We start from the raw sequence: 26,215 nt of genomic DNA, 5'->3' as shown, positions 1-26,215 counted from the left end.
AAGCTGTGGTCACTGGTCAGTCTAACAGCCATAGCTTGGCTAGTTCACAGTAAAACATTATTTCCTGGTAATGCTCCATTAACAAAAAAAGTAATTTAAATTTGATCATAATGAGTGCAACTTTTAAATTTATGTAGTTACATAATCAAACATATAACCTTCCAATTCTCATTCACAAGTAAAACCATCGCAGATCATTATTCATAAAATCAAAACTGCAAATTAAAAAAACTGAACGCACTGATCGTTTAAGCAAGGCACATATTTGCAAAACCTGGATATTAACCAGTAACATAAACCACAGAGCCAGCCTTCGACCTTACAAATACTGACATCATTTATTTTATTTTCCCTTCATCAGCCCACCTGGACAGAGAGTGAGAGTGGAGTACAGGTAGTTGCCATAAACACTCGGACTTTATCGTCTGGGGCGAGCACAGCCAGGATTTATTTTGTGGCACACTCTAGTTTAATGACAGATGACCTCAAGCTATTTATAGGCTGTAAAGGACACCCTGTAACAGCTAAAGTCCATCAGAGTGAGCGATTTCAGGATGAGGCTGAAGTGAAAGGGTAGTAAAGAAAAAAGACGTGTCAAATGGAACTTAATGGCTTCGATGTTGCCCAAGGTTTGTGTAAGAGCATAACCGGGCAAAAAAAAAAGGCTAGAGGTCTGAGGACTGGTCCAGACCTTCTCAATCTGGTCTGCAGCTTCATAAAAATAAAACAATCTGCACAAGATACAACATGTTTGTTAGTGAACAATAAATATTAGTTTAATATTCCAGATTTAGTGATGCAGGACTGTGCTTTACTGATTTAAAAGTGTGTAGCAATATGTGTTTGTTTTTTCTTCATTCACTGATTCAGGCCTGGAAGATATTTCCAATTAAACTTTGACTCTAAGACAGTCTGCCTTGAGTACGTAATAATTGCGCCTTGAAGAGTTATAATGGACAAAAACACGAATAGGGTGATCCACTTGATTTATGTATATTGTTATGCTATTTGCACTCCATGAAGCATACTCTTGACTCTCAAAGCACACCCTTCATATGTGATAATCATTCAACACAACAAAAGTTCAAACATGTGAGAACAGAGGGGGTGTGCTTTATACATGGTCATGGGGGCCTTTCAGCCAAGATAAAGTTTTGTTGTGCCTGACCTGGGGATCCCAGCGTTGTTGAGCAATATGCTCTGCTTTTTTCAATAAGGGCCCACCCCTCATGCGCTGCTTGTGTTTTATCTCCCCTTTCCCCAAAGAAAGAGGCCCTGCAAACAGCCACCTTCACACCCCTCTTAGCAGCTCTGCTGAATGAGCTCAAGCCCTTCCCATTTATACATGGAAATATACTACACACAAAAAAAATCCGGGTGATGGTAAGTGTGCAGGCCTTTCTCCTGACTGTGAAAAATTGTGTGGGGGGGGGGACTGCGTGATGTACTGAAATCTTCATCTGAATGAGGAAAAAGCACAGGCTCCTAATCGGTGATTGGTCTTGGAAAGTTTATAGGTTTTTCCGAAAAGACGATTGAGGAGTTAAACATTTGACAATAGGTCTGAAAAAAACTCCAGCAGCTTGGAACCTTTATGAAAGTGCCAAATATGAATCACTGCACTGTGGATGCCAGACGCGCCTTTCCTGTGTTGCTAAGAGAGCCCCTTGGACTGAAACAAGAAGGGGGGGGTTAAGTGTTTCGGATGGCTGTACAGTGCAGTATGGTACGGTAGACATGACTTGATGCTCCTGTTCCTGCACTGCAGCATGGGTGGTCTCTGTTTGGTTTTATACTGCCACCTATTAGCACCGTGAGCTAGTGATTTATGTAGCTTCATCAGCACCGTCTGCCACTGGTGAATTGTGGGTATGCTGCCAAAGTCCCGCTGCACCTCCTGCTATGGGGCTAAAGTAAACCACCCCCGAGAGCTGAAAGGAAGAAAAAAACACTGTTTAAGAGAAAAATAGTATGTAGATAAATAACAACCATGCAGAACACTGAGGCCTCCTCCGTGGAGAACGTCCAGCCTAAACATCTGGCTGGCTACATATAAGGAAGAGACTGTGTTTGGGTTAAAGCAAGGAGAGAAAAGGGGAATTCATAGTGAAACAGCCAACTAACAGGTCAGCTACTTGGGAAACCGTCAGAGACTGCATGAGATTTTTTTAAGGTCAAATGTTACCAGGCAAAAGCTGTGTGAAAAGACACATCAGGAAATTCTATTAAATCTCACTGCTAGGCTAATTTGCATGAGTAAATATAAGGTGCATAAGGGGAAAATGTGTTGAAAATTAGTCAGTAGAGTAAGTCTGGAGGTATTTTGCATCAGGTTGTGCAGTTTAAAGTAATGGAAACTGCGGGTAAAACCTCTTATTTGCTGCTTGATGAAGAAAAAGGTGTTATTCCCCGTGGGCAGAGCAGAGTAATGGGTTTTGGTTGGTTGTAATGAGGTTGCTAAATTCATGTTGGACCAGTGCTCTGAGCCAATTTCAACAAACACAGGAATGAAAGAAAGGTGGACTGTGGATGGGGTTGATTTACAGTAGTCTTTACCATAAGGAGTATATTAGGAGAAAAAAAAACTCCACTCCATCTGCTAATGTGATGCTGAAGGTGCTGCCTTTAAGATTAAAATTCTGATTTGTGGTAAAGACGTCGGGGCTTTTTTAAGTGTCGGGGGCTAATTGCTTCTACCACAATTGCAGCTCAAAAATGTCTAACTTTATTAAACACCTGTTAAGAAATAATTGCTGGGCTGAGTTTGCTAGAAAGATCAAATAGACCTGAAAGGAAATAAGACATAGTGGTCTAGCTCAGTGATTCCCCAAAACATAATCATATAGATATACAATATGATGGCAAACGGCACAGCAGTTCCATGAAATGACTCACAATGACAAGAACATACTTGTGTGATCTTTATTTAATTTTATTATCATAAGAGTAGATTGCACAACATCCCGCACACACACCTGAGGTAATTCTAGCTCATCCAACCCATGAGTTGTACTATCAGACTGCATTAAATCTACTTTAACTGTGAGCACTACATACAACAATAACAAATGTGTGAATTTTTTTAATCTTTAAGTTAAAGGTTATGGATAAGAAGTTCAATTATTACCTAAAAACTATTAATATATACTGAAATATCAATTAATAGATATTAGTAAACAGGTTTTTCCTCTAAAACAGCAATCTGTTACAAAGTTACTAAATCAAATCTGATTATTGAATTTTCTTTTTCATCTTTGCTCTTTGATATACTATTGTACTGTTTAAAGCTGAACCAACTACTGCTGCTTAGTTTTTCTTGACATGCAGCTGTCTTGTGTTTGCACATCTTCCAGACCTACATCACAGATATTCACAGTGAACTGTTGCTGTTGGCTGCATGCAGGGTGTGACTGGTGCCAAAGGCCTCTCCTTGGTGTAAAGCGGTTTCCTTAATTTATGCTGGGTCAGAAACAGAGGTCATACTTTTGAGATGAGAAAAAAAAGCCTTCTATGGTCACACGCTAGCTTTCCAGCTGCCAGAAAGTGTGATCAAACAGTTCCCAATTAGAACCATATAATTTGGTAACATTATGATATTAAAGCTGGCAGCTTGGTTTTCCCAAGCAAAACTAACTTCATGAGCGGCTGACCATAATTTTGGGTTCTGTTGCATTTATGCAGAGGGGTTATGGTGCAGTAGGAGATTGTGTGCATGAGTGTGTGTGTGTGTGTGTGTGTGGCAGGGTTGATAGGAGTTGCTCCAGAGACAGAGAAGTATTCTGGAGAAGAAAACGGTTGGTAAGCATTCAAATATGCATTCGTTTGGCCCAGAAACAACATGTCTTGAGGATGAAAGGGCAGAGAGTAGGTAGGAACATGAGTGCGGGGGAGGCTTTCTGGTTTTTGATTGTCACTTTTAAGGGTGGGAGGGGGTGGAGTACAGGAAAAAAAAAAACCTTTGACATGCATCATACAGACTAACTTTACAACTGCTTTCAGTTGTCATAGTGACAAGGAAAAATAAACATAAAAGCAAGTATGACAACTTGTTACTGTTGAAAAAAAAAAGCCAGATGGGATGAGAAGTCTCAGCATAAATTGTGGTTTAGCATTTTGGGAAATACACTTTCTTTCTAGCTCTTTGATAAGAACATTGATACCACAATATTACATTAGCCTAGCTTCTGCTTAGCTTAGCACACAGGTTGGAAACATATTGTCCAAAGACAGCAAAATGTGCCTAGTAGCTCTGTATGAACTTGTCTCTCTTTCAAAGAGCAGCATTTTCAAAACTTGTTTCGTTTACCATATGCCAGACTGTATATAAAAGATGTACATAGCCACCTCGAGTTTTTCAGGACACTATTTCTATGGGGACCCTCAGCTACCTTGATCCATGTCATCAGTAAACACTTTTCTGACGAGTTATGGTCATTGTTCATTTTGCAAATTATGGCTCTCATTAGTTTCCATGTAATAAAGCGTGACTTTAGAGCTTGTGATTAACAATTCTTCATGTATGAGCATGCAGCATCCCTCTGTGTCACATCTACTCTGCACTTGTGACATTTGGGTTCAAGAAGCAGATGCCCATCTTTTATATACAGTGTGAGCTCCCTACTTTGTCACAGACTCGGTGTTGAAGTGTTGCTCTAGTCTTGTGGACAGACTTGAGTGTGTATGTGTGTGAACATAGGAGCCTGTGAAGTTTGATTTTACCATGTCTTTGCAGCAGTGAAAACAGCTGAAGCCAGCTCAGCTTTGAATACATCACAGTTTGTTAAGCAGTGCCAAGTCTGAGCATCACATTGTTGGCTAAATGTGATTTTTTTTTCTCCAATAATTAATTTGAGAATTTTATCATTTTTGAAACATGATAATCAAAAAATACTTCAGGACCCTTAGCATAAAAAATAAGTATTAAAACAGTACTGTATAATATACTGTATAATAAGACTATTTGTAAGGTTTTCATAGAATCACTTTATTATCTAGGGAAAGAGCAGCAGTGGGACCTTTAAGTATGTGAATCAATACCTTAAAATGCATGCATGGCATGAGAAAGAAAAGTTTGCTCAGTTCAGCGAAGCATTGTGACCCTTCATGGCCAGGTCGTCAGTGAAGCATACAGGAAGGATCCAAGAGGGAGCGAGGATTCACAGGCAAGCTGAGAGTCAACAGCCGAGCTGCATCCCCAGAGATTTCTGGCTGTCTCGCTCTGTCTGTTGACACTCTTCTACTCCATTGACTTTTTCATTAACCCCTTATCAAAATGTTTTTCTCTCCCACACTCCACCGACATTAGGCCCCTTCCCTTTCACCCCCCACGAGATCCTGGTTCAGCTGTTCCCCCTTGTGGTCAGATTTGATAGGAGGGTGCCTTTACACAGACACACTTTTTTTTCTTATCCTCTGATTTCTTTGTTGTATTTTTGTCTCCTATCTCACCTTGGAGAGATGAAAACAAATACTAAAAATTCATAACTACCATGCCATGGCGAAGACAGTGTTTGCACAGAACACACAGGACCCTTTTCATGCATTTACACTTAGAAAATGGATATACAAAAAACATACATTTAAACAATCAGTGTGCATGAAGTATGAAATAAAACTCTACACAAGAAATAGAGCCTGTGAACATATTTTATTTGGTGCTGAAAGCCTAAATCAGCCAAAATAACTTATGGCTTCTCTCACATTTAATTACCTTCAACTTGTGGAGCAGCCAAATTAAATGTTTTCTTTGGCCTGTATTCAGAGTTTGCCCACCTCTTCTGCAAGTATGAGACCATCCTTCACTCTAAGTTAGTGCATGCTTTATTTCCAACTTAAATTAAAAATTTTTGTATGACTTAAGCAATTTTCCCCCCAAATAAAGCAAAGGAACAGTTACAGTCATTACCGGAAGAAGGGCAAATGCTAAACCTGTTAAGTACTTCATAAACACTAAATCTAAGTGAACAAATAAATGCAACGGTTAATGAAAGTATTTTTAGATTATTGTACATAATGTTTGGTGCCATTTTTTCTACAATTTCAATCCTTTGGGATTGATACAAAGCACATACTTTTTAGACCTGTCTTCATTTGTCTGTTCCAGCTGTGTAAGTAAAACACACAGATATGGCACCCACTAGTGGCCGGAATAATAATGATCCCAAAACTCAAGTTGGGTGCAATACAGATTGTGCAGTAAACACAATCAACATGCAGTGAAAGTGCAGAAGTGACATTTATTTGTTTAAAAACTTCCTCACTCGTGCGTTAGTCTAACAGCACAGACAGGCACAGTAAATGGTCCCAAAGCTCAGCAAGCGTGTAATAAATAGCATCAGGTGTGTACCTGCCAGCACACTGCTGATTCCCGTCTTAAAGTATGATGCACGAGTGGAGGATGGTGATAAGGATACGGTTTTTACACATGGATAAATTCCCTTTACAATCTCCGCACTTCCACCCCACCTCATCATCAGCCATCTCATTTCAGCTTTGAAATTTAGATTCTTGTTGACTTGTAACTTTGTGCTGGATTTTTTATTTTATTTTTTTACTTTTCTGAACTCAAACTTGTCTAATTTGTACATTTTCTGGGTGACTGTTGGGCAAACAACAATCTGCTTTTACAATACAAAAAAACAAACCCACAGGGCACAGCTGTCGAGGATAGATGATTTAATTATCAAAATTGTAACTAAAGTACAATTCCCTGAAGAAATAATGAGTGATACACACTGACAGTTGAGGTACAAGCCATTTCATCCTCTTCTTTTCATTACATTTGGAAAATGTTCTCTGGTTTATTCATAGCAGTGTTCTGAAAACCTTTCAAAGACATCCCCACATTACAGTCCCACTAGCTGGATTTTGTCTAAGAACAATGAAGAGGGAAAATTATACTAATGATGTGATTTGACAACCAAAAACAGTGATATAAAATAGCAAAAGGAAGATACCAGAAAAATCATTTAAGAAGAGCAAAGACAAAACATTGAAGGCAGTTTTATTCCCTATCAAAAACACATTCCAACCTTTTACCCTCATGTTACTCAAGGAACTGTTTTTTGATTTCTTAGAATTCCTCTTCGGCGTTCCGACACCTGGAGGTCTTGAGCTGTTTGAGGCGCTTGATGCACTCCTCCACACTGTGCTCGCCGTGGACTTTGTTGTCTCGGGTGCGTACATTCACTGTGTTGCTCGTCTTCTCCTTCTCTCCCACCACTTTCCAAACAGGGAAACATGCAAAGACAAAAAGGGAGAGAAGGAAAATCAATATCTAGATGGTCAGTGAGAAAGCGATAAGGACAGGAATAACAGACACGACTGAAACAAATGTGTGTTGCCACTGACCCAGGATGAAGTTATACTGCGCCAACTGTGCATTTCTGATCTTTTTGTTCAGGGTGCAGCTGGGGTCGAGATCCACGTCAGTCATGAGGCCGCTGCTGTGGAATTCCTGCTTGATCTGTCACATTAATGAGAGAAACAACCAACACTTAAAACCACTTAAAACAGTCCAGGAACGTTTTGGAAATTAATTCATTTGATTACAAGAAAAAGTCTGTAGATATTACACATTTTAGTCTGAACAGAATAAAGATCATATTACAGAAACCATTACAATCACAGTGGACTGTGGGGCTGTTCTCTTTTTCCCATTACAATATCGGGACTATAGACCACCTTTACAAATATGTTCAGCACCAACGATATCCAACCAGAATGTCCCCAACACATGTTAAAAGCTAAACAAACATTAATACAAACTGAGTTTTATTTTCATAGCTCTGACAGTCAGTTTCATTAGGTGTGATAACATTGTACTCGCCATGATTAGGCCAATGTCAAATAATTAAATTGTAATCAAAACAAAAAATGTTCAGAAGAAAAATCCATTAGTATTTATGAACTAACATCCTAATTAAATAGCAGAGCATTGCTTTAATTTAAATTTCAAATAAAACATTGTGTGACAGCTTCACGAAAACCTGCATGACTTGGTTCAGAAATATTAAAAAATTATACACTTAAACTACTGCATGCTTTGCTGAAATTCAGCCTGCTTTGTTGCCTCAGCTTTTAATAGAGACGAAACTAATGATCCTTAAATACTGCAGTACTGAATGACTCCAGTCTGTGATAACATACAGTGATCCAACCAATAGCCACAATATCAATGTAAAGGCTTTAAAATATGCATAAAGTTAAATTAAAGTGCTCAAACGCCTGAGGGTGCTGTTTGTAATGTCCTTTAAATGTAAATACGGAAGTAGCCAAGGTCAGTTCTTACTTTCTCAGCATACTCTTCACAGGTTGGTCCCACGGGTACAACCATCACTTGACGAGGAGAGAGCCACAGAGGCCTGAAACAGAGGAGGACATATTTGCATTTAGCTGATTATTAAAAAACAGGCCAGAAACCTGCCCGTCTGCCAGAAACCCATGTAAAAAAATGTCACCCCCCCACCCCCCACTGAGCTGTCATGCTTCCATTTCTAGCCCATTAATCAAGAAATCATGGGAACAGTCTGAAAGAACAGCAATAAACCAAAAATGTCAAAAATCAAGAATGGTGCTACTTCACAAATCAACCTTTTTAAACTGATTGTTTACAAACCATTTGCCCCCGTAGTTTTCAGTGAGAATAGCGATCATCCTCTCTACTGATCCCAGGATTGCTCTGTGGATGATCACAGGTCTCTTCTTGTCGTCACCATCATGGCTACAAAAGTTGTTGGAAAGGAAAAAAAAAAAAAATAACACAGAGTGAAAATTTCCCCTCAGCAAACACAACCATTTATACAGGACAAAACTCAGACTTATGTTTGTTTTAAGTGAGGGATTTACAAAAAGCAATCAATAGAAAATGATGGAGGGCCAATTAACAAACAGGTGAGGACAGCATATGCTATTTAATGACTAGAGTGTCTTTTATCTAATTCTCAAATTTATATTGTGATGTCACCTTATTCACCTCCCCCCAGACAGAAATAAACCATCTAAATTAATTTTCATGCAGTCACCGCCCTTTTGTGAAAGATGGCACTCAGTGCAACGAGATGATGTGTAAAACTCAAACTCCAACTGCCAGCTTCTACTAATACTTTCAATTATGCTTTACAGGTTAATTATTTACCAAGGTGAATTTTCAAGGCAACAGATCATTTAATTAGCTACTGACAAACATCACATAATGTAATTTAAACAGTTTATGAAGTGATGCAACAACAGTGAAAAAATGACCAATTAAAGACAGTTTGAAAAGACTACAATATGACCTGAATCGTGAGATGTATAATAATAGGTGAGACTTGCATAACTGGTAAAATTTCCCTAAAATGCCATTAATGGAAAAGAGTACGCATTACTGTATACGTGAGTATGATCATATTGTACACATGAACTATGGTAATAAGTGAAAATCACATTTATAGGTCACAGACTGACATTTCCAGTCGCATGAAGCTCTGAATTTTCTGTCACTTCTAATCTCATCACCTGTGACAGCTGTAATTCTTGTCTGTTCCTTCCTGCTATACAGACAATGACAGAAGCTGTTTGAGGTGTTCTCAGACTGAGGCAAAGTGAAAGTACTACTATTTTGTTATTGCTAGAAATATCATTTATTATTGTTAGAAAAAGACGGGGGGGGGGGGGGGGGCTCTGCTTCTAGACTTTATACATTTTAAGCACTATAAAGAGAAACAGATAATTGCTATGGTGGTGCTCCTTTTTTGTTGGTCTTGCACTTAGAAGCTTTATTACTGGGTATTGTCATAAAGCTGTAATGAAGACATAATTTTGTAATGTTTTTTTACATATTAAGAATATTACTCATCGCTATTTGGTTACTGGATTTCCTGCTTTCTCACTGGCACTTTAGCTTATCCCATAAGCCATAAATTTAATTACCCAACATATAAAACTTGTCGTTACCTGACAAATGTGAGGTTAAAGCGGATCGGGAGCTGGAAATCGAGCTGAATAGTAGCGCACTGATGGTATCGACCAATGGCATCCTTGATCTGAATGTCGATCTGCAGACAAAACACTTGTGATCAAAAGCGACCCTTCTGCAGTTCCACAGTTTAGCTACATCATTAGTGCAGCGCACAGCTCACCTTGGGGCCGTAGAAAGCTCCGTCACCTGGGTTTAGAACCCATTTCTCTCCGAATTCATTCAAGCTATTCTCCAGTTGCTGTAAATACAAACAATAACTGCTTTATTACCATATTTCTGACAAACGTGCAGGTAAACAGAGGTGTTAAGCAAGGCTCCTCCTTTAGACCTGACCTTTTCTTCATCTGGAACTAATCACTGAACTGAGAAATGCTAACGTCTCAATAATATTTTATGGTTGCTTGTGGGAAGTAACGAGCTGAGGGGAATATGCAGCAGTTCTCTTCCAAGCACGATGCCAAGTTCCCCAGTCACTTGTGTATATAATTTTCCACCTTTGTGTGGGACACATTAATCATTAAAAGTCAGTGCTGCATTTAAAGAGTGCTTTCTTCAGATGACAGGTTAAGTAAGACAGCTGTTCAACTTGCAAGCTGCTATTTTTTTATGGCTTTTATTTCTATTCTAAGAACTGTGACTAACTGTTAATTAGAAAAAGATAGCGGCAGCCCATAATTAACATGTGCAGTCAGTAAGATACAGTACATTTAATTTTTATACTGTAGCATTTGAATTATATTTGTAGTGTGCTACTTATCAGCAAACTACATAGTCTTTAAAACTTTAATAGTAACTGTAACCAATCAATTTATTGATAATGAAATAGCCTAAAAATAACTTCCATCAGTAATGCTTTTCTCCCAGCAGACAAAAGATATGCTTGAAAATTAAATTAAAAACGGAAGGACTGAGAACTGAATGATGACACCAGTGACTGTAAAAAGGGAGCAGAAAGGAAAAGGAACTCTTTCAGGTTTATACAATACCCATAAATTGAAAAACAGAAGGGCAGACAGAGCCAGTAATAAAGAGTAAGTATGCTTTTCTCTTCTTCTACCCTGCTATTATGTTCTATCTATTCAAGGATGAGTGTAGCTACAGTTCATGGTAATTTATCAGTGCCTGAGAACAAAAATGTAAACCATTTTTTCTAGTGGCTCATGGGTTTAAAACATTTGAACATTTTCCGTTATAAAAAACAGAGGATGTATCTTGAAGATGAGAGTTTCCAACAGAGTAAAAAAACAAACAAAAAAAAAAAAACCACTTAGAGGAAAACAGAATTGAACATCTTTGTGGCACGAATCGAGTGTGGCAATGTGCAGATGAAATAGTTATCCGACTGCTGAAATAAAATACCTCTACAATCAGATAAAGAGAAGAGTAAAGGCCGTGTGAAAGTTAATTCAACACATGCTTTACATCAGTCAAACTTTTTCAACCATTCAAAGGCAGCCAGCAAAGGCTTGCCAGACAAATAAACACTTTATGTCCTTCATGGACTAGTGCTGCGGGGAACAACAATGCAGTATATATGTGGCATTTAGTAACTGTCATTTAACAGTGGCTCTACAGACTCATCTCCTACAATTCAAGTTGTCCCAGCAGAGATGCTTGATGTCATTCATGAAAAGCTGCAACGCTGTTACCCACAACACCGAGCAATAAAGCCTAATTATGACTCAGTCCAACTCACTTCTATTATTTGTTTATGCTTGTTTAAAAGACAAGCTGAGCAAATTAGAGCCGAACTACAGATGTAAAATACAGAACTTGTGAACTTGATTTGGCAGCAAAAGCAGACAGTTAAAGCAACAATACGTGGACGGTTTCAAAGTGTAACCCCCCCCACCTTTCTTCAGACATGATTGCAAGTCCACAAAAAAACAATCATTAAAATATAAATGTACTTAGGGTCTGCAAGTCTCACTTCTCCATTCGCTGTCAGTGGAGTGGCTCTAGAATTTCCATCTTAACAATATCTCACATCAGAATCTTAATGTTCCAGTGAGACACTGACTGAGCATTTTCTTATTTTCTACATGTAGTGAAGCTAGAGGCCTTTTGAATACCTTCTCTGCTTGGTCCCAGACCTCTGGGTCTCCCAGGAACTTCTCTGGTCTCGTGGAAAGGTTGAGTTTAAAAGTGAAGCCAAAGACATCATAAACAGTCCGCAGGAAGTCCAGGCATCCCTTGATCTCCGACTCAATCTGAGGTCAGTGATAAAAGAAAGAAAACAAAAAAGCAATAGTGTTTGCATCATCCATCTGGACATGGCTACAAATTTAATTTCTGCTGCTGATTTCATGTTTGTTTGTGTTAGGATATCTAGAGAAGGAAACCTAATTATTTTGTTTGATAAGATGCTCAACTTTTGGTTTATTTAAAAAAAACAAAAAACAACAACAACAAAAAACCCCAAAAAACTAACAAATAAATAACGAGTGAGTACTTTGAAGGTGAAGGAAAATACACAATAAGAATAACTGAGAGGAAAATGATTGCTTTCTTTTCTTACTAGATTTAAACCATGTGCTGAAGTCACTGATTATCAATTTAATGCAACATAAGAGCATATCTCCTGCAGTCTGTTTTACATGATTGTAAATACTGGGGAAAAAAAACAACCCAAAACAACAACAAAAACAAAACCACACCACCACAAACAGCAACAAAAAAACAAACAAACAAAAATGACTACAAGCAGTGCTTTCCAGCTGCTGCAATGAAAGAGAAAAATTAAAAATGAAATAATTTGTGCACAAGTGCAATCAAAATAATTAAACATCCAATCCAGTGCTTTCACGGAGAAAATTAATCAGTGTGATCACGGCTGCTGTAATAAGACTTATGAACCAAAAAATTAAGAAACTTTTTTGGTCTTTCCAAATATTGTTTGTTTGCACCAGTTATAACTGTGCCGTTCTTTGGAAATGTATTAAAAATTAAAACGTTTTTTAGAAAGTATTTCAGTAATAAATGTGACTTAAAATATTACACTGGTATGAATGGTATCCTTTTCTAAAGAGTAATGAATTTAGTATTTCCGTCAAATAACACTTAACATGGTCATGCTTTAAAGGAGGGAACAAAAGTTGATATAGCAGAGTCAGGGGTATTGTCTTTTTTACCTTCATTTTCTTTTTTGTTAAAAGAAACCCAACTGCTGACAGTTCAGGAGGGGCGTATGCGACACTCACAGATTTATTTTACTTTTCTTCAGTCTCAACTGAAGGCTTCGCACTCAAACAGTAACAATTGCCTTTAAAGTGAACCGATCATCCATGCGTAAATATCCATTATATTGAAGTAGGATGCAAAGCTACTCTACTAATCGGAAATTAGCATCCTACGTATCCTTTAAATAATTTTTTCGCCTCACATACCTCGTGGGAAACGCCAAGACTGTAAACAGATTTTTAAGTGTAAAACAATTCTTACTGGTCTCATCGGGCTCATATAAAGCCAAAATGTGTGTTGTACACATTTCAATGCACATCTCACCTGGTCCATGGAGCAGAAGATGTGAGCATCGTCCTGCTGGAAGCGGCGGACACGGGTGAGGCCAGTCAGAGCTCCTGACAGCTCGTTCCTGTGCAGGACACCAAAGTCGGCCATGCGAAAAGGCAGCTCTCTCCAGGAGCGAGGCCGGTGATCAAACATCAAACTGGTGCCAAACAAACATATGTATAAAATACACAAAGATGCAACTGCCAACTTCTACCTAGAGTAATCACAATACCTAAAATGCTCTGCTGTGAAAACCTAAGTGTAATATTTGATTTAACTGATATTCAACACTTTCAAGATCAATTTTGATTACAGTGTGATTTTCAGAGAGGTCATCTTTGTGGACAACCAAAAGACTGAACGAGTGGAAAGAGATAAAAGATGTGAATACAAATAACTGCAGTCTGCTTCTTTGCACTGCAATGCAGCAGCAAGTGTCCTCGGCCAACAACTGAAAACACAGCAAACATTGAGCTGAACTGGCTGACAAGCATTTTCTTTTGTGACTGCAGTCCGAGTTTATTTAATGGTAATGGACATGTATGTAATACACAGCTCTTCCTTCAACAAGCAGTTACTTCTGATTACAAATATTAAAAAAATAAATATTTCACACTACAGGCAACACTTGCTACACTGTGCATTAAAAGGAGTGTTTTTCTTTTCCTCATTCTTTTGTAGTTGCCCTTTAAAACTAAAACGATACCTGACAACAACTCTGATTGTGAGGAAACAGAAGTCTCACCAGTGTCCAGGGCAGTTCATGGGCTTGAGAGCGAAGATCTCCTTTTCCACCTCGAAGGAGAACATGTTCTCGCTGTAGTGCTGCCAATGCCCAGATGTCTGCCAGAGTTTGCTGTTGTAGATATTGGGAGTCACAACCTCCTGGAAGCCCCTCTTCCTGTACTCACTCTGGCAATGAACGTGACAATGTTTTCTCACAAAGTCTTCCAAAAAGCTCAGCTTCATAATTCTGTGTATCCATCACCTCTACAAACAACTGGCTGAAGTGGTTTCTGTCAACACCTGGAGACTCTCTAATAAGGGACGTATGCATAAATAAAATGGTAAACAACTCTGCAAGCAAACATGTTTATACTGCTGCATATTGGATTCTCCTGTTTGTTCATATATTATGAAGAGTTTGGGGAAAAACTGAAATATAAGGGTATTCACTTTTGTATTGCTTTAATTCACCACGAGCTGATTGGTTTGTTCAAATCAGAAAGATAGATGATACTATAAAATAATCTGTCATTTCTTTTAAATCCTGATATCTGCTGATATGTTTTTGATGTTTTGTTGTTTGTAAAAGCAGAACGCAGAACCATTTTTTGTTTTTTGAACAAAACAAATCTCATTACTCCAAATCTGCTCAGTCAGAAATCTATTTAAGTGAAATTGCCTTGAATGTGTTTTCTATTATGACTGCACTGACTGGAAACCCAGGAAAATAAATGCTTTGAAAAAGATTGACTTTTATGTGTCTGTATAATAGAACAGGTGTAAATAAAGCTTTCCTTTAATGCTGTCAGTGTTTCAATATATTTTAAATAAGTATTGGATAATAATAAGCTTTTCTGAGATTCATAAGTGAATTTGTGTGTCAGAAGGTAAACATCACATTGAGCAATGTTTTTCTATTACCTGGCCAAAACAATATTTTATTAAATAAGCATAAATTGGATGTGTCAAGCTTCCATTTACAGCATTACTGTTGTGGAAAGAAAACATGAATTATTTTCCTATTCATCTGGCCTTTGCTTAAGACACTGATTTAATGCTGTATTATCAAAACATTACCAATCCTTTTTAGTTCTCTGTTTTAAAGTATATGACACATGGCTTAAATTGGAGCATTTTTTGGGTTTTTTTCTTGTGTGCATTATAAAGCCATTTTCATCATCGCAGAACTTCTTCTTCCTGCAAATGTAAACTTTCTCCCTAATAACCTCTCTTTTTTCTACATCTCCAAGCTCAGTGTTAGATCACAGTAATTATCAGTGGGTCTGACAACTCAGCCTTACTCTGATGAACTCAATCAGGGTGTTGTAGATGAAGGCTCCCTTAGGCAGGAAAAAACAGCTCCCTGGACTCAGGTCATGGAAGAAGAACAGGTCCTGCTCCTGAATGTAAAAATAAAATAGGGTTTGTTAGAGACAGAAAATTAAAAAGAGCCATCAAACAAGTCAAACTGGTTTCAATTTGAAGACACCTCGTGACATACAGTGGGGCAAAAAAGTATTTAGTCAGCCACCGATTGTGCAAGTTCCCCCACTTAAAATGATGACAGAGGTCAGTAATTTGCACCACACTTCAACTGTGAGAGACAGAATGTGAAAAAAAAAAATCCATGAATCCACATGGTAGGATTTGTAAAGAATTTATTCGTAAATCAGGGTGGAAAATAAGTATTTGGTCACCTCACACAAGGAAAATCTCTGGCTCTCACAGACCTGTAACGTCTTCTGTAAGAAGCTTTTCTGTTCCCCACTCGTTACCTGTATGAATGGCACCTGTTTGAACTCATCATCTGTATAAAAGACACCTGTCCACAGCCTCAAACAGTCAGACTCCAAACTCCGCCATGGCCAAGACCAAAGAGCTTTCGAAGGACACCAGGAAAAGTATTGTAGACCTGCACCAGACTGGGAAGAGTGAATCTACAATAGGCAAGCAGCTTGGTGTGAAAAAAATCAACTGTGGGAGCAATCATCAGAAAATGGAAGACATACAAGACCACTGATAATCTCCCTCGATCTGGGGCTCCACGCAAGATCTCATCCCGTGGGGTCAAAATGATCATGAGAACGGTGAGCAAAGATCCCAGAACCACACGGGGGGACCTGGTGAATGACCTGCAGAGAGCTGGGACCACAGTAACAAAGGCCACCATCAGTAACACACTACAACGGCAGGGAATCAAATCCCGCAGTGCCAGACGTGTTCCGCTGCTGAAGCCAGTGCATGTCCAGGCCCGCCTGAAGTTTGCCAGAGAGCACATGGATGATACAGCAGAGGATTGGGAGAATGTCATGTGGTCAGATGAAACCAAAGTAGAACTTTTTGGTATAAACTCAACTCGTCGTGTTTGGAGGAAGAAGAATACTGAGTTGCATCCCAAGAACACCATACCTACTGTGAAGCATGGGGGTGGAAATATCATGCTATGGGGCTGTTTTTCTGCCAAGGGGACAGGACGACTGATCCGTGTTAAGGACAGAATGAATGGGGCCATGTATCGTGAGATTTTGAGCCAAAACCTCCTTCCATCAGTGAGAACTTTGAAGATGAAACGAGGCTGGGTCTTCCAACATGACAATGATCCAAAACACACCGCCCGGGCAACAAAGGAGTGGCTCCGTAAGAAGCATTTGAAAGTCCTGGAGTGGCCTAGCCAGTCTCCAGACCTCAACCCCATAGAAAATCTGTGGCGGGAGTTGAAAGTCCGTGTTGCTCGGCGACAGCCCCACAACATCACTGCTCTTGAGAAGATCTGCATGGAGGAATGGGCCAAAATACCAGCTACTGTGTGTGCAAACCTGGTAAAGACCTATAGTAAACGTTTGACCTCTGTTATTGCCAACAAAGGTTATGTTACAAAGTATTGAGTTGTATTTTTGTTATTGACCAAATACTCATTTTCCACCCTGATTTACGAATAAATTCTTTACAAATCCTAGCATGTGAATTCATGGATTTTTTTTTTTTCACATTCTGTCTCTCACAGTTGAAGTGTACCTCTGGTGCAAATTACTGACCTCTGTCATCATTTTAGGTGGGGGAACTTGCACAATCGGTGGCTGACTAAATACTTTTTTGCCCCACTGTACTTAAGCTTTAAATAGGGTTTGTCTAGGTATGTGCCCTTTTCCACACCTTCATCACACTGAAAATATGGCTACAACACCCTACACTCTGAGCTGACTACTATGGGTTTTCTTTCAATAACCAGCAAACTAAAATCTGCTTCATGGATATTTTTCCATCATTAATGTCAGTATGTGACAATCAGTTTATGAGCTTACCAAACAATTCACTAAATAAAACTTATTTACACATGCTATTAACCGATTTAAAGATCATACATGTTTTCACACTGTTCAAAAACTAGTTTGAGTACATTTCAAATTTTCTTCTTGCAATACCAAGAGACTGCGAACAGTGAAACCTGTAAGAGACCATTTTCCTAACTCACAACTCATTTACATTTCAATTCTTACCCGGCCCAGTTTGCGGTGATCTCTGTTCTTGGCCTCCTCCTGAAACTTTTCCCAGTCTTTAAGCATTTTGGGGTCAGGAAAGGAGATTCCATAGATCCTCTGGAGGGTTTCCATGTCCGCCTTTCCCTCCCAGTATGTGGATGAATTCTAGCACACAAAAGGGAGTACGTAAGCTTTTTCATCATTCTTTTGGGTCCATCAAATCCCTTGGGGATAAAACAAAGGGTAACTCTGCTCTAAAAATAGGGACAAATGTGCTTACAGCCAGACATTCAGGACACAGACTCCAGTATTTTAAATCTCTCTTATATCCACATATATTGTTAACTGCAAGTTTGTTCAATAAATTTCCACGGCTGATAGCAAAAAGTCTAACCTTGTGTATCTTGAGTGCCTTGATTTTTCCAGTGTGTCTCACATGAGGTCCCCGGCATAAATCAATTAAGGGACCACATCTGAAATGGAAAATATTGTAACTTTAGTTCACTTAGTCACCTGTTTTGTTCTATATTTAAAATAAATACTGACTAGGAGAACCAGTTGTGTTTTGAATGTAGCGCCGAAATGTCGACCCAGTCTGTGACAGAAAAAACTAAACACAACATCTTTAACTAATTAAGTAGTGCAGTTGCAAATCAATATCTCTTTCAAATTTAAATAAATAATATATATATATATATATATATATATATATATATATATATATATATATATATATATATATATATATCAATCAATCATAGTCACATTACGGTATTTTTAAAAAATTGTTTTGGATGATAGTTAAAGTCTGAGGCACCTGTAATAAAGTGCATCTGGTTTTTTTATTTGATTTGCTTGAGATTAACAAACAAACAAACAAAAAAAGGATATATCACCAGGATACTATTACATTCACTGACCCACCTGTAGACTGTGGTAGTGGGAGTGGTGACTTTCTCATTCAGAATGCGGCACTTAAACGTGTTGTACTAGAAAAAAACAAAAGATTATGTTTAAAAAAAAAAAGAAATCATCAAATCAATTGAATTTTTGTTCCATATTCGTGTGCTGTTGTTTAAAGATACCTTGAACATTTCCAAGAGAGTTTCCTTCTTTATCTCGAGCCTCTCAAACGGCTGCTTCTCCTTGATGATTTTCTTGCACAAACTCTCCAGACAGGGGAAGTCATTGCTCGATACACCCCTGTCCAAAACATCAAGAAATCACACCAAGAACTGCACACCGAACACTTTCTCACTTAAAACCCCACATTAATATGCAAACTGCCTCCACTGCTAAATTTAGTCTGCCACGCTTTCCAAAGGGCAGCATGGATGTGACCAGATATTTAACCATGAGAAAAGACTTTTGTCCAACAGAACAATTCTTAAGTCTTCGTAATACAGATAACCTCATCCAAGGATGGGCAACTACTTTAAAGTCCTCGGCTTTAGGGCTTACGCAATGTCAAAATATCCTTGTAAAAAAGAAAACAGTCTCCAAGAATGCCATTAGCATAAAATGGCTTCATTAAGGAGGTTGTAGAATTAATTAGACAGCACTGCTCAAGCTTTCCTGCAGCCTAAAGCAGAGAGACGTGGATCCAAAAAGGTCAAGTTAAGAAGTTGTTTATGAGGAAAACTTGTTGAAATTTCTGAAGGTGTCTCAATCCCCCTTTCAAAGCTTCCCTTAAGTGGTTTCTCGTTGTTTAATTTGAATAGACTTGTTATTCCAACAGAAATATGTAGAAAGATGTTTTTCAGTCCCCACACATAGCCCCAGCTAGACAGCATTCGTGTAGTTACAATCTGTCTGTTTTGTGTTTGCTTCTGGTCTGACGACAGTAAACCAGATTGACAGCTGCTAAGCCCTGAGGTACAGACCAAAAATATCACTGGATGCAGACTAACACCACTAATTAGACAGAAACTCTGAACTTAGAGCATACGAAACTCACTCATTGTTTTCCAGGAACATGTCATAGTAGAAGCCATTCTCGATAGGGGGACCGTAGCAGAGGCAGCCCCCATACACCCTTTCCATTGCTTCACCCATGATATGAGCACTGGAGTGCCAGTAAACCTAATGAAAATAAAGAAGTTTTGGCAAATTTAGAAAACAGGAGTATTCAAACCCTTTGTGTTACTAAGACTTTTAAGGGGAAATATCAAGGTTGTGACACTGAACAGATTCCTTGTTAATGACAAAGAGCAGAGAAAAAGCTGACAATACAAAAGAATGAAGCCAGTATTATAAAACCAGTTTAAAAACATGGAACTAGTGACACTGCTTATCAAATTCACACCAGGAACACCAGTCATTGAATTCTGAGGAAGCGCACAAAGGAGACCCAAAAAAAAATGCACATTATAAATTAATACACTCAGAACTGAGGCTTTAACTGCATGCTTTGAAAACAAAACACCTGTGTAAAAAGAAAAAAAGAAGATTTTGCAAGTATATAAATATGGCTTTTACAAAGCAAAAGGTAACTGAAGCTTTGATGTTTAGCGAGCATGACGCTGTGTATCCAGAAGATGTTGAGAATGAATTTCCAAAACTATGCTTCTAAACAATGTAGTACAAGCAGGGAGAGAAAAAAAAAAAATCTGACTTACAGCTTGAGCTTCCTCGTCATCAAACTTGAGCAACTGAAGGCTGCAGTCTTCTTCTAAAGGTCTGTCCAGGTCCCATACACTATTGTTTACTTTGGCAATCACCGTGTTGTCAGCAAGGCCTTGACTGAACACAAGACACAAATAGTCTACATCACAATAATGTACAGACACAGAAATAAAATGGCAAATGTCTGGACTTATGTAGCACAACACAATTTGCCTTTTATTTTCTCACACTCAGACATGTGGAGAGGGAGTTTGGGAATAGCTCTGCCATATCCTTGTGATTAGCAGAATTCCTGTTCTACCTTATTGAGAAATGGCCAACAAGAGAACAAAAGCATCACATATTTTATCATTATATGGGTTAAGTCAGACAAATATGATGAAATGCAAACTTTTATATTAAATGACATACCACAAAAAGTACTGGGCCACCTACACAAAACTACAGAAGCTGCCATGAAAACCCAAGCTAGGAAGGTCCTGGTGATGATGTTAATTCCAGAGGAAGCTTTGGGCTCTGCAGTTACTGAATCAACAGTGTGTTGTTAACCTTTATGCACCTCAGCACTCTGTGACCCCAGTCTGTAACTCTTCGTGCTCTGCCACTTAATGACACAGTTGACAGTCGAATATCTCAGAGGGAAGAAATTTCTTATTGCAACAGTATCACACTCAAATTTAATGAGCTAACTATAACATTTGTTTCCTCCCACAAATCTTTGTAAAGGCAGAGTGAAAACACATGAATGCAACAATTAAGAAGCATGCCTAAATATTTTTTGTAGAGTATAGTTAATGATCTAGTTAATATGTACACGTTTGTAGTATTATGAAAAGTAGGACTAAAACACTTAAGTTTCATTATATGTGGATTTCACTGGGTGGTTTCACTATGACTAGTAATGAGAAGTGTACTGCCAGTAAATCCTGATATTTACCCACCCTACACAGAACCTAAATATTTTGTTTTACATTGAGAATTGATCATTCCAAATGTATTTATATGGGCCTTACAATGTGTGTTTTTACTGACAGGGATATACACTGTGTGCTAATAATGCCATTAACAGTCCAGTGCAATTTAAAGAAAACTAATACTTAAATTACTTTTTAAGTCTTGGGGCTGAGATATTTGTCATCTATAAAAAGATTAATGATTGTTATGTAGCTGCCAAAATTTATGTTCATGTGTACCCCTTTTTACAATCACTTTACATTGGATGGTACTAAGGGATAACATTCCAAGCAAAACCAAACCAAGTTTTGCTTTTTTACCCCATTATTTTCTTGTCTTCAGCAGACATTCAAAAGTTGACAAGTGTGATTTCCCGCTGCTTCCAATTTTTCCTTTAGAGTTGTGAAGCCTTTAGAAACTAAAAATGATTACAGGAACTACAAAAAGGGGGTCATCTTTCAAAAAATACATTCTGTAGCACTGACCTGATGCCACAGGCCACCTTGTACGGTGTGGTCTTCCAGGACTCGGCCTCAACAACCTTTCCATCAGGCAGAGTAACCTTGATAGGTTTGCTATCCTTTGCAGCTCTTTCTGCCATCAGAGCATCATGCTCTGCTTTCAGCTTTGTGTACAAAGTGAGACGTTCCTCAATGTATTGAGGTTGTGGTGACAGCTGAAAAAAGTAAAATAACAGAGAGTAGATAAGCAAGCCTTTCATTGTCATTTCTTCTGTCTACTCATTGCAGTTTTAATTGTATTTATTTTTTTATGTAACAATCATCGGGTCTAATTTTTTTTAGGGAATCTGTGTTTTGAATAATGTCATTACAAAAAACAACAAACAAAAACAGCAACAACAAAAACAAAAACACAATCTTGAAGCCAATGGGTGGTTGCTTTGAGATGACACAGATCTACACAAGTACATGATTCATGTTCTTGAAAAACAAGATCTAATAATAGCAGAACAACATTACTTTCCTGACAATATAATAACTCACCTCAGCCCTGCCTCCAGAGTCTTCAGCAGCATTTTTACCCTTCTTCTTTCCTCCATCTTTACCACTTCCAGTTCCTTCCTGTACACATATCACACCATGTAATTATTTAACTTTTATAAAAAGAAACTAGGTGAAAAACATGTTTGTTGAAGGGTCTCATGGACAAAGTTTCCATGCAAATGTAAAAGGTACACTCCTACCAACTGATCATTTAATAATAGTAACGAATGCAGATAACATTGGGCAAATTAAAAATGTATACATATCGGTTATTTTAAATACATCTTTCTTGTTGCTACTTTAGCATATTCAGTAAGATCAAAACATAACAAAACCTTGCACAAAATGCTGTGTTACAACTACTTAAAGCACTTGGGTGTGCCGATTTGGAAGGAGAACCCAAGCTAGTCATTCAATTCCTTAAGCTGGTCCTACGTGTGTGAGCCTACCAACATAGAAAGAAATATTAACTAATTAATGAAACTGTCGCAATTCTGAATATAGTCCGGCTTAAGCTTTAGTGTACGTGTACTGATTTGCTACATTAGCCAAACCAACTTAGCCAAATAGACTTAGCTGTTGTTGCCGTGGTAAAGTTCATAACACAAACATGAAATAATGAACAATTTCGCTGGTTCCCTTAAGATGAACAATTTTCAGTAAAGCAAACACAAAAATCCCCATGAAAGCCAGCTAGCCGAAAAGTTCTGAGAGGCTAAATGACAGCATGGTCCTAACTATAGGCTAGGCTAACTGCAAACCGCTTTACATGACTTAAAACACAGACTGAAGTCTCACCTTTTTCCCTTCGTCCACTTGTAATTCGCTCATTTTATCCACGACAGTCTTCTCAGCCATAAGGAGTTTAAAGCTATCCTACTTTAAACCGAGAGATAAAGTCTGAGGTATATCTACTGCAAACGGTGCAAGGTGCCGGGTAAGGATTGATGACGTTGCCCGGATATTCTGATGCAAGCTTGCAGGCGGTGCTCTTGGGCAGTGCTTCTTGTCAGAGGAGGGTGATGTAACACGTCATATTTCTTTCAAAGTTTGTGTCCATTAATTAAAAAGTCTAATGCCAAACCTCATTTTATGTATTTCAATAAGGAAATGCAATCACATATCACGATATCAAGCTAGATTTTTATTTATTTATTTAGTTATATTTAATGATTTTCGATTTCAGTTGTTCTTCTCCTGAACACTTGGTCAGTGCACCTTGTATGAAGCACGTGATGTAGAAGCATCGCAAACACACACACACACACACACGAAGACACGATGTGATGAGGCCAGTATGATCTGTCCTTTTTCGCATTTTATTAATGACTTACTGTAACCTTCACACTACCAGAATAGTCTATTGCGTCAGGAGATTCTGACGCAACATTGTGCACTTGGTCTGTATGTAGATCTAAACAGGTAATATAAAAACACGTAGATAGATTTGTAGATATAATGGGTATAATTGAGAGTGCTCTTTTGCTCTTGTATGTCTTATTTATTCAACAACATAAAGTCGATGGTTTTTTATAAGATGACATCATTTGCTCTTCCCCAAACTGTTTTTCTAAAGTAAAGTACTTAAACAAAATGTCTGGCTCAAGGCATTTACATTAAGCTAAGTGTCGTATACATAAGTCTGAAGTACTTTCCAAAGAATAGAATTTATGAACATAAAAAAAACACATTGTGATGAGACACTATTGTCACTGCGACTCTAGGAGTGATTGGTAAACTTTTTCACATGATCTTTCATATTTCTGTAGTTGAAATTCATCTTAGGTTTTCAAGTGTGTGATGCACCACACGCACACATTCCACTTATGGATTTACTGCAATTTCCATTTCCTTTAATTGTGTTTCAAGGATTTTAGAGTACCGGAATAAATGTGTATTGTTGCATCAGAATATCCGAGAAATGATGACTTTTCTCACTTACTCTGATGCAACATTGTAGGCAGAGACACAATGGGTTCTGCTCTTCTGCACTTTTATCTTTTGTATTCAATACAATAAAAAGAAAATTTCAAGACAAGATAGTGATGTCATTTGTCCTTCTCCTGAACTCTTTTCTTTTTTTCTAAAATAAAGCAGGGTGGATTCTTCTTTGCAGAAAACACCCAGTTCAAAGCATTTACAATAAGTTTGTACATTTGTTATTTGAGCATACACCCAAAAGCATCAAAAAATGATTGTCCATAGAGTGGAATTTATTACCACAAAGGCATACTCTAATAAGGACAATATGAACATTGTGAAATGTTTTCTTATGTTCTGACTGCAGGGATCAGTGTTTAAATGTGACCTTTCTAATTGCTATAGATATAAGCAAGTTTCAGATTTATTAATTTACTGTTATTTTTATTTCTCTAAATTGTGTCACAAGGCCTTCAGATTATAAGGGATAAAATTATTATTATAACTATGTTTTATTTATTTATTCATTTATTTTGTTCATGTAATTGATAAAGTAAGGTATAAGGGCCAAAACTAGTGATAGCAGCCTAAAAGTCCAGAACTGGTTCAAGACATGAGCTCAGTTTGCTGGGTAATAGCACTGGTAATAATGACTGGAATAAGCAATACCCCCAGCAAAACAGTCCAGGCGACTTCTGTGTGGGCAGAAAGAATAGACTTTTCTGAAAATAAAGTTGTTGACTTGATGTTGACTTTCGTGGAGACCAGGGAAATAAACAGGTGCATTTTGGTGATATCTTGATTCTGGGTCATTGCTTGTTTTGTTATGCTCTTACCCAACATATTGGAGTTATTGACAAGGGTGGTTATTTTAATCTGAAATGGTGAAAATGTATGTGTACCAGTTACATTCCAAGCTGTTTAAATGAAACTTGGAATAGACACCTTGAACAAGAGTATGTTAACATTCTCATCGCTGTTATGCCAGCTAGTGTATTCAATACAATCTGAACAAACAGGTATCTAAATTTGTTTTGCTATCATATGTGCTATAAAAACATTTGTAACTGGATTATCCATCTATGCATTCATCCATCCTTACATCCGTCCATCCAGCTATTAATCCATCCCTCCATCCATCCATCCATCCATCCCTCCAGCCAGCCAGCCAGCCAGCCATTCAGTGAGCTAACTGTCGGGTAAGGTGAGAGTCAGGGCAAATCCTGGACAGGTCAACAGTCACCAGAGAGAGACAGCCCATCACGCTTAAATATACAATTATGGCAAAATCAGGACAATCCCTTAACAAGGATGCCTTTGCACTGTGGGCTTTTAGATTTTCCTGCAAAATAAAATGAAATTAATGAATACACATAAAAACAAGTTTAGTTGCATAATTAAAGAACACCACAGACTTACTACCAAGTTGGATAAAAACATTTCTGAGCTGAATAAAAAGTTCTGTCTTTTTCTTAAGGAGTTGTTAGTGTATTTTAAATACTGGGAAATTATGGCTAACATGGTTGCCCAGAAGGGACATGAGTAACATGGCGCATAGGCATCATTAGACCACTGTTGATTTGGATTGAAATCCTTTCTTCTATTTAGTGTGAAATGTGCTTTCCTTTTGTTCAGCATCACGGGAATTCTTCATGCACCCACCCATCTGCCCTGAGGCTCACAGCTACAATTTCATCAAGTTTTCCAGTTATATTCTGACAGAGCTACTTTTAAAAATAAAATCATTTATCAAGTGTAAAACCAAAAGGGAAAGGGGAAGAGGAGGTCTTAATACTCTGCCACAAGCAGCTGGTTTTATTTGAACATTCAGTTGCCAGTAGCAACCACTACTATTCCACTATTGCATTTTAACTAATGGAGTCACATTCAGCATTGTGTCAGTTCTTTGGCCAAGGAAATATTGACAAACACATTTTATCCGCTCCTGCAATGACCTTATCAGAGAATTGTTTTCCAGTGTTATTATAGCAGTTTTGTGATTGCTTGTTTGTGAGCAATCAGTTCACAGTTAAACA

The 26,215-nt window shown here is 38.1% G+C and overlaps 1 protein-coding gene across 1 annotated transcript; it reads right to left on the bottom strand.

Moving 5' to 3' along the window:
- Window positions 1–6,660: 6,660 nt before the first annotated feature.
- Window positions 6,661–23,236, bottom strand: tars1 (threonyl-tRNA synthetase 1). Its single transcript, XM_084946588.1, has 19 exons — window positions 23,058–23,236; window positions 22,260–22,337; window positions 21,741–21,931; window positions 20,295–20,418; window positions 19,634–19,758; window positions 18,762–18,879; window positions 18,601–18,665; window positions 18,071–18,149; window positions 17,695–17,841; window positions 15,499–15,597; window positions 14,217–14,383; window positions 13,466–13,628; window positions 12,034–12,171; window positions 10,122–10,199; window positions 9,937–10,037; window positions 8,618–8,722; window positions 8,291–8,363; window positions 7,351–7,465; window positions 6,661–7,221 (listed from the first exon to the last, which is right to left on the bottom strand). The coding sequence occupies exons 1-19, from the start codon at window positions 23,115–23,117 to the stop codon at window positions 7,073–7,075; spliced, it is 2,175 nt and encodes a 724-aa protein (XP_084802714.1). The 5' UTR covers window positions 23,118–23,236; the 3' UTR covers window positions 6,661–7,072.
- Between the last annotated feature and the right edge of the window lie 2,979 nt (window positions 23,237–26,215).

This window comes from Perissodus microlepis, chromosome 12 (genome assembly GCF_051167445.1).
Source record: "Perissodus microlepis isolate ML-2025 ecotype Zambia chromosome 12, ASM5116744v1, whole genome shotgun sequence".
NCBI classification, from domain to species: domain Eukaryota; kingdom Metazoa; phylum Chordata; class Actinopteri; order Cichliformes; family Cichlidae; genus Perissodus; species Perissodus microlepis.
The sequence above is the reverse complement of the archived record's forward strand: the minus strand, read 5'-3'. Positions and strand labels throughout refer to the sequence as shown.